The 9393-nt window shown below is 32.5% G+C and overlaps 1 protein-coding gene across 1 annotated transcript in view; it reads left to right on the forward strand.

Annotated features, from left to right (window-relative positions):
* LOC106470034 (gamma-aminobutyric acid type B receptor subunit 2-like) overlaps positions 1 to 9393 on the forward strand; it is a 316820-nt gene that overhangs the window by 264792 nt on the left and 42635 nt on the right. The window contains exons 7-9 of the mRNA XM_022399462.1: positions 220 to 453; positions 1870 to 1930; positions 4950 to 5033. Of these exons, the coding sequence (XP_022255170.1) occupies positions 220 to 453; positions 1870 to 1930; positions 4950 to 5033 (379 nt within the window). The remainder of the gene's footprint in view (positions 1 to 219; positions 454 to 1869; positions 1931 to 4949; positions 5034 to 9393) is intronic.

Consider the following 9393-nt stretch of genomic DNA (forward strand, 5'->3'; position numbering starts at 1 on the left):
TGCGATTTGCCTGAAACGTACAAGGAAGTCAGATGAAATCCTTTTCTATAAATTAATACTCAATAATTAAATTATTATACAAAGAAAATTAATTTCTAGTTTGTTCCTAAAAGCTTGTCTTGTTTTTTCTTTAGATAAAATAGTTTACATCTCTTGAATGAGATGCTTAATTCATCGTTTGTAATCTTTTGATTTCATTCTGTTTTTTTCTCGAACGAGGTACCTGCTGAATACGAAGCCCAGTATGACGGAGCAAGAAAGGGAAGTTACAGCCGATTCCACGGCTATGCTTATGACGGTATCTGGGCAATAGCGCTGGCTATGCAGAAGGTACGGCAGAAGCTTATGTCCGAAGGAAGCTTCAGGAGCTTAGAAATGTTCGAATATAAAGATCCTATGTGGGTTCGCTTGTTTCGAGAGGCCTTTAATAAAACAGCGTTCCTTGGAGTCACAGTAAGAGCGATAGATGAATTAAGAGTTAAAAAGAAAGATAGATAGGTTTACCTCAGTGTGAATAACGTACTATGTAAAGGTAAATCTAGTAATATTTTATTGCCCAAGTATTTTACCTTCAAAATATAAAGAAAAAATAACATCTGGATGATATTTCTTTTATAAATAACGTACACGTGCAAGATGCATGACTGCGATGTTTATTGCCTATAAGTAAAGCACAATAGTCATCTTTATAGCATGATGTGTAGGCAACCACATTGCATACAACTGTCATTATTGTTTCAGTTGAGTGTCAGGCTTGTGATATTCAATCGTTTTGGCCAACTGACATTAATAATCACGCGCTTTAGTGCTGACAATACTTAGTAAGGGTTATGTGTCTTTAAATATCATATTTTAACCTTTTTAGTCATCATAAAGGTTTACTCTCACTTTAGTGCCTAATTTTTGTAAGTTGTATCTTGTTGGCATGATACTTAAAGTGTCTATTAACTCACAATACTTTAGTGGTAAATTTCTTGATGTAGTAACAAAATAGGTTATAACTTTCCGAGACGAAAAATTGTGTAGCACTTATATCTCGACCCTTTTTTTTTTGGCTTTTACTGAGATGCATTAAGTACTCATTAGTACGAATCCTAACATCACGTGATATCGAGAATCTTTAATTAGTTAAGTTGTTCATTAAGCGAAGTTCCTGAGTAATAAATCATAACACTTTCATGCCTAGCAAAATAACATGCATATATAAAATATATTAAGCATGAACAATATTAAGAAATGTGTGAAGGCATCAGTTTATTTCTTCAAAACATTCGTTTTAATCAACAGCTGTTTTAGGAAGCTCAAATTACACTCAATTTAAATCATTTATGCAGAATGTTGTAGCAAATTTCAACATAAGCTAATAATGACTGTACAAAATTCTAAATTTTTTAACTTGGGTTTTCGAACAAGCCTAGCGAGACAGACTAGCAGTTTGTAACTGTTACTATTTTAAATTAATAATAGACGATTTATTATGTTTTTACTTGTTCTATATGACGATATGAAACTAATTTACATTTATGTTAGATACGATAATTAACTTAATCATAAAACGGCTAGACTCCACATTTGTTGATTAGCTGGGAGTTGCTGCTATCATAAATCTAGTGTAATAAGCACTTTATCTAATTATTAAAGCGTGTACATTACAACTTCTGCGTGATAAGTAAGCTTCCGAACACAGAAATATATACACCTTCGATGTATGATGTTCTATCTCAAATATTAGAGTTCTCGCACGTTCTATGATAATTCAACAAACTACATAGATTATTCCGTAACGAAACTGTTTAAAAAGTAACAGAAATTATTTAAACAGTTTAACAGAAAAGCTTTACTGGAATTTCTGTGTTTTTACCATTTCAGGGACCTGTTAGTTTCATCCGAAATGAACGACGTGGACTTGTTCTTCTGAAGCAGTTTCAGAGTAAGCTGTTTTTCACTTAATATAAAAAACACATAAATTATTAATTATATTTTAAATGTATACGTTGTTTATCCACGTACATTTTTATTCACTAGCGTTATCTTATCAACAAAATACGTTCAACATTTGTATTCAAATGCAAAATTTTCAAATAATATATATTTTCTACAACTTAAAATTTAGAACAAAACTCGCAAGGAAATTAAGAAGCAGCAAAAGTTTATTATATATCTTATGACATTTTCAGTAAGTTAGGGGCTGGGTGTGGCTAGTAGTTAGCATACCGGACTCCGAATCCGAGAACCTATGTTTCATCTTTTGCTACACGTGGATGCGTTATAAGAGTTACGGGCAAATCCTACTATTTATTTAGTTGGCGGTGGGTTCTGTTGACTATCTTCTTCCTTGTAGTTTGCCAGTTCTAAATGTGTAGCTTTATACTGGATCTAGAATAATTCTTTTAAGCTCCGTTTCTATTTAAATAACAATCATGGTGATTGTTCATTACTATGCATAAACATTTTCATTACGATTTTCTACAAAACTTTTCACTTTGCAGACTTTGAAATGTTAGATTAATGCATACGAAAGGCTCCTTCTCAAAGCTCATGTTGCTGAATCAGATACGTAAAGATCTGCTGATACTCTATTTAAACGACTTTTGCGGCCATCTCGCTAAACACCTTTCATTTGATGTATAGAATTTCTAGAACTGAACGAAACATGTGATCTTCGTACATGTTATGATACAGCTTGATCTTGCTTATATCATTTCTCTAAATATCTGAAGTTTTACTAAAACTTCTTGTTGAGAGTGTGACGATTTCCTCTTGGTATTTTAATATAATCGTCAACTTGAACAACCAAATCTTGCAAAACCAAAAAATTTAACTGGAAATATTTTTTCATATTTTATGACTAAATATTTAGGGTTTTTTAAGGTTTTTATTTGCGTGAGGAGGGTAATAAAAATTTGATTCTCTTTGTGCCTTTGATTCCAAATACTTTAAAAAGCTTTTACCTATCTTTAATATTTTTAATAAGACTTCTGAGACGAAAGACTATTTTTCTATAGTTAGAAAGAACCTTGTTCATCCGATATTTTATTTACTTTTGTTCTGTCAGTTTCTTATTTTATAGTATGTAAACAACTATTTACAAAACATTGTTTGTTTGTTTTTCATTTAAAACAAGATGAGCAAGTTTCACGGAATTTTGAATGTAAATTTTTAGGTGTTTTATACAATCCAGACAATACAATTTTACTGCCAGGTTGAGCTTTATGTTATTCGTTATTCAACGCAGGCGTTTCTCTATTCAAAGCTCATTTCAAGTTGAATGGATAATAAACTTGCATTGATATCAATATTTTTCCTGATGGCACACATACACACTTCGCACTGCATACTCCTTGATAACGCAAAGGCCACTGGGAAACCCAGTACAATTTTTTTACCATATCTTGCAAATAATTTTGCGTATGTGTGACATTGCAGCTTCTTTTCCCATAATAAAAGTAAATTGCAGCACAAAAAACTCGGTGCTTGATGAATAATAAACATTAGTTACCTTTCGGTCAAAGTTCAACAGTCAGCTACTTGAGAGCAATTTCACCATCTTATTTCATTAATGGAAGCAAAATATATTGTTCTATTACTTACTATAACATCAAATTTTAAAATATGACCTTTATATCTTGAAACGTGAGTTTTGTCTACAAGAGTAAAATGAAGAAATTGTGGTTACCGTAATCTGAATGTATTTATGTGTTTTCTATTACCTTGACGAAAATAACATTCTCTATACACATTTGACTTTGCATTAGTTTGTTATATATCGCTTTTATCTAGCTGTATCTTTGCAAGAAATCCTAATTTAGTATAGCTAACAACAGCATAAAATGTTATAAATTTATTATATTTTTATAGCCACATGTTTGTATGTATTTATGTAAAAATACAAATTTTGTAATTGTAGGTCAACTGATTTTACATCTTGTTAAGCATTAATTGGGTTTATGGCCGAAAGCACTTTTTAACAGTGTAGGTACCTAATGGAAGGCTCTACAAACATTTAGCTATTTTAATTTATTCATTTATTTTCGCGTGTATATTTATGGAGATTGTGTATATACATACGAATATTTAGTAAATGTAAGATATATGTGTGTGTACATTGTGTGTGGTGAGCACATAGGTAGTAATATCGTTGGTGGAAGTTGTGTGTGCTTGTACTGTATTATAAAAAGTTCACATATCTCAACATATTTTGCACTTTAACTGTCGTTTTTTTTAACATGCTAATTTTCAGTATCCTCTACAGGCATTAGAATAAGTTCTTTCTGAAGAGCACTTTTGTTTACATTAATATGAACTTTTCTTTAAGTATTTAGTTATTTAGTATTAAGTATTTAGTTATTTAGTATTAAGTATTTAGTTATTTAGTATTAAGTATTTAGTTATTTAGTATTAAGTATTTAGTTATTTAGTATTAAGTATTTAGTTATTTACTATTAAGTATTTAGTTATTTAGTATTAAGCATTTAGTTATTTGCTATTAAGTATTTAGTTATTTAGTATTAAGCATTTAGTTATTTAGTATTAAGTATTTAGTTATTTATAGAAAATCTGCAACCTTCCTAAATCAGTAATTACAAACAAATGTTCAGACACTTATTTTAAATGATTATGTAATAAAACCTACATTGCATAAAATAATATGTTATTTCTATAACATTTCCGGTATTTGGCATTTCTGTATTTCCTTTACTGATACTCTCAAATAATCTTAAGATTATTTTTATTATAGGTTACAAACACCTTGGATCTAATAACAAAAAGTCAGTGCTCATACTGTAAAATTAAAATATTCCAGAGGGTATACATAGTTTTGTCAGTTGTTTATGAATAGGAACGTTTTATTTGTAAGAGTCTATCTGATGAACTCGGTCTCATGTAAATGAGTAGATGTATCTGAAGCATCAGATTTAACTGTTTTTAATTTGTTTTACGTACGCCAGGAGGGGCTGAAGTGAAAATTGGTGAATATGATTCTATCGCCGACACACTGGAATTAAGTAAAGGAACAACTATTACATGGAGAGGTAAGACAAACCTTGTGTCCAATTTATGATGAACTTACGAAAAAAATCATTTTGGACATGAATTTAAAACCATTCATAATAATATTAATTTTTTCTTTACAGCTGTATCAGCTTTTCAAGTGGCCTACCAAGGGTCAGAATGGTTCTGAGAGAAGATTTTCTTGACAATCCCCCTCTCCCAACCCCACCTTAATTCAGTAAACCTTCCTCTCCCGATTTCAAACATGCAATAGTTTCCTTTGTGTTATTATCTGGACATTCCTCTGACACCGAAGTATCTAACATAAAAATAATTCTTCAACAATAAATAATACATAATTTTAGAATAACTGAACTCCATTTATGATTACTTGAAAGTGAACTTTCGTACTTTCTCGAAAGCAACTTGAGTTAGGCTGTAGGAGATAAGCGCTGCGTTTTTCAGTTCTTAGCATCATTGGGATCATTCCTAAATCCGAAAACAATAGTGCCAAAGCTTCGTTTTTAGATTCATAACGTGGATAACTCAATCGGATCGTAACTTCGCAACCAGTATTTGCTGAACAAGCTTTCAACTCCTCTTTTTAACGGTACTTTCTTGTATGAGTATACAATAAAATCAATATTGTTGGACTGGACATTTCATAAGTATTTCCATTTATTTTAATACTGTATAGCAAATTGTACCTCAATACTGCTTTAATGACAAATGATATTTTATTATTTTTATAAACATGCTAATCATGTGCACTCACTTTAGCATTTCTAAACTTTACTCTTACATGTGCAAAAAATTGTTAGATAAAAAGAAACTACGAACTAGGAATGGGAGCACCAAAAAGTAAAGAAACAAGGTAGGAATGGGCGGGTTAACATTAAACACTTGGTGGTTTTTGACACGGTACAACCTCAGAGTAGGTGGGGCCAACATTCCGCCCATTTTTACTTCGGGTACTTTTTATAACTTAGTCATTGTTCAAACTAAATGAAATGTGTGTATATAGCTAAGTTTTCTGTAGCAACCAAGTACAGATACATGTATGTAATCAAATTACGTGACCCTCACGAAATGCATGACATCATTAGAGGGTGTTTGATGTCGGAAGTGAGACATAGTCATACTTTATGGGAGACATTATAGCTATCTGACTTAGTAAGGAATGGGCCAAAAGAATAGTATGAAAACCACTAAACTTGGAGTTTTTAAATTTGTTGAGTATTTAGAAAGGATTAGCTACTAAAATAACTCAGTTCACGTTTATAATTGGATCAAAATTCAAAATAAAACATGAAGTATGAATGGAAGGAACGATGGCCATATCCACCTTGAGGTTGCACTGTGTAAAAAATCACCAAATATTGTAACGTTATCCCACCCATTACTACCTTGTTTCTTTACTTTTCGGTGCTCCCATTCCTACTTCCTATTTTTTTAAACTAGTCTCATAGCTTTTTTTTTGGTACTAAGTATCAAGAGTGACTGTACTCTAGGCCTATTCTTCTCGTAGTTTTTCTTGGTGCTAAGTCTCGAGAGTGACTGGGCTCTAGGCCTATCCTCCTCGTAGCTTTTCTTAGAGCTATTCTTTGCTATAGTTTTTCTTCCAACTAGCCAGGGTAGCAGCCTTTTTTGGGGGCTGTATTAATGGTGTGTTTCGCATTTTCAACATTACTGTTTCTAACCTTGTCTCTATTCTTGCAGTAATGCTTTACTTCGCTGGGAAAAAGACTTTTCAAGGTTATCAATATAAAATTTCTCCTTTTCTCTCGTTTTGTTTCCTTGCAATGTATATTTTAAAAATCGCACAGTTTCAAGTACAACCTTAGATGCGATTAGGTCACACTAAGTTTGAAAACAATACAAAGATAAATTATACAACTTATCGTTCTTGTTTTCAGTCCAGAGCGCTTGAGCAAAGCCGTGTCAGATTTCTCCAGTTGTAGCGTTCGTCCTTGTGTAGGAGACTCACGTCTTAGGCGCCGACTGCTGTTTTATTATAATAAATTAGAATTGCTCTCTCCAACATAGAACTCTCGAGTGAGATGTATAGAAATGAAAACTTCGCTTTCAAAGATTAGATCGTAGTTAGAACCTAGATCTAGAGAATCTACGTTGTCCAAGTTTTTCCTTATCTAGCTGATACAGCTGCAGGCTGATCACCTGCCTACGCATAATCATAGAATACGGTTACTAGTGTATTGTTTGCTCGTTAGTAATGTTGCAAAATGATTACTGTTATTACCAAGGTTATAGACCCCAGTGGCACAGCGGTATGTCTCCGGACTTACAACGCTAGATACTCATGGTGGGCAAAGCACAGATAGTCCATTGTGTAGCTTTTTGTTTAACTACAACCAAATCAAGGTTATAAATAAAACTAAGAAAGACGCTTTTAGCCAAAGTAGCGTAATTCAATCATGTGCATTTAGATTTGCATAAGGTGAAGGCAGGAGAGAGCTATGCCTTTCCAACAACGTTAGTCAGTCAATCAGATTAACAAATTCGTGGTTTTGTAAAATATTTGTTTTTACTCTACCGACTTTCTCAAGTGCTTTGGTGGCGTGTTACTCTGCAGTTGGTTTGTTTACTATTAAACAGTGTGTGTAAAGAGCTTATAAAGTTTTTTTTTACATACTGTTTGCAATGTGTATAAGATTTTGATTTGTATTGCACATCTGGCTTATTCCTATTATAAGTACTACCCTACTTATGCTTGTGCAATAGCTTGCATAAAGATGGCTCTACTGGTATTGGTATTTTCAACACAAATGACACCTCATGTACACATTGGTTTAATGTCCAGGGAAACCCCATAGGGTTCAGGTACAGCCGTCCAAAGTTTTGAACTAGTGGTCATAGGAGAGGCAGTCAGTCAGCAGCACCTGTCATTACAAGAGCTTCGTCCGGCTGTGAATCAGGTACCAGGTTTGACTACCACTCTTATAACACAACTAGAGTAGAAAGTTTGAAGCATTTTGATCGGAATCTCGACACGAACCACCGAACTTCCGATTTGCAGCGCAGCACACTAAAACCTAGGTCACAACCGTCCCTAAATCGGCTCCAAGAGAAAAATTGAAAGCTTGCTAATAAAGTATTTAACTTGGAGATAAAATCCCGATTGTTTTATCACTATTTGATATCATCGCGTAGCCCTATTTTATTTTTGTTGTATATATATATTTTTTCCTTTTCGTTGCAAAACTTGTATAATTTTCAGTGGGCATTTCGGACCTCGTGCGTATGAAGACTGGGCAACGGGCCCCACCTAACCCTGACCCACTGAGCTTTGCCCTCTTTTTATAAAGTTTAACTCTCTTCTACCTCTCCAGTATATACTCGTGTATCCGAATACCTATTATTTTTCTCACAGTTGCCTTTTTGATTCTTTCTCTATTATTTCATATTTACTTTGTATGTTTTTCATGATATTGAAAGCTTTATAGTATAGACTTTTTTTCTCGTCTCCGTTTATACAGAATGTTGTACACAGTAAACTTCTGGGGGCTCTGATTTTGGTAGCATGAATCACCATTAGTTAAGTAAAAAATAACATACAATTAGTTAATGTACGTTTACTAAACATTTGCGGTAAGATTTATACTTTTACTAGTTCCTAATATTTTATATTTTCTCTCAGGCTTATATTTATAAAGTTAAATGAAACATATAAAAATGCCATATCAAACAATAATAATTTTTTTAAGGAAAACATTACAAATAAGAAAATAAATTGTAATGAAATCTTACTGAATACTGTACAAAGCTCCACACCGTGGGTGAAATGTGCTAATCTTTACTTCAGTGCGGAGTATTTTCCCCTTCATTTAGCTAAGCTAGAGATCAATTTAAACACATCATTATAAATCAGCACAGCGTTGTTAACTTATTAAAACTAGAATCGCAAACAGTGGCTCAGGGTATAACGCTAAAATTCGGGGCTCGATTTCCGGTTGTGAACACAACGCATATAGTTAGCGTATAGTTTTTCGCTTACTATTAAATGAGTTTAACACAAACAGTAAAATTATACCGTTGAAAACAATTAAAGAATAATCGGAATTTATAATATGATAGCTACAACAAGGCAAAATAATTATTATAAAATAAAAAATATATTTATGCAAATCAGGTATCTAATGATCAATCATGTGATCTAGAGTGAGACTACCGTATTTTTCGGTGTATAAGACAAACTTTTTTACCCCAAAATTTGATGTCAAAATCTGTTTGCGTCCTATACACCGAAGGTATGAATAATATATATGTATATATACGATATACACAAGCCATGTGTAAATATATTTAAATAGGCATGCATAGTTTAGTTCAAATGAACGTGTTATTTATAACAACAGTAGTTTTTTTCTTTTAAAAACATAA

This window comes from Limulus polyphemus, unplaced genomic scaffold, assembly GCF_000517525.1.
Source record: "Limulus polyphemus unplaced genomic scaffold, Limulus_polyphemus-2.1.2 Scaffold101, whole genome shotgun sequence".
In the NCBI taxonomy this organism is placed as follows: Eukaryota; Metazoa; Arthropoda; class Merostomata; order Xiphosura; family Limulidae; genus Limulus; species Limulus polyphemus.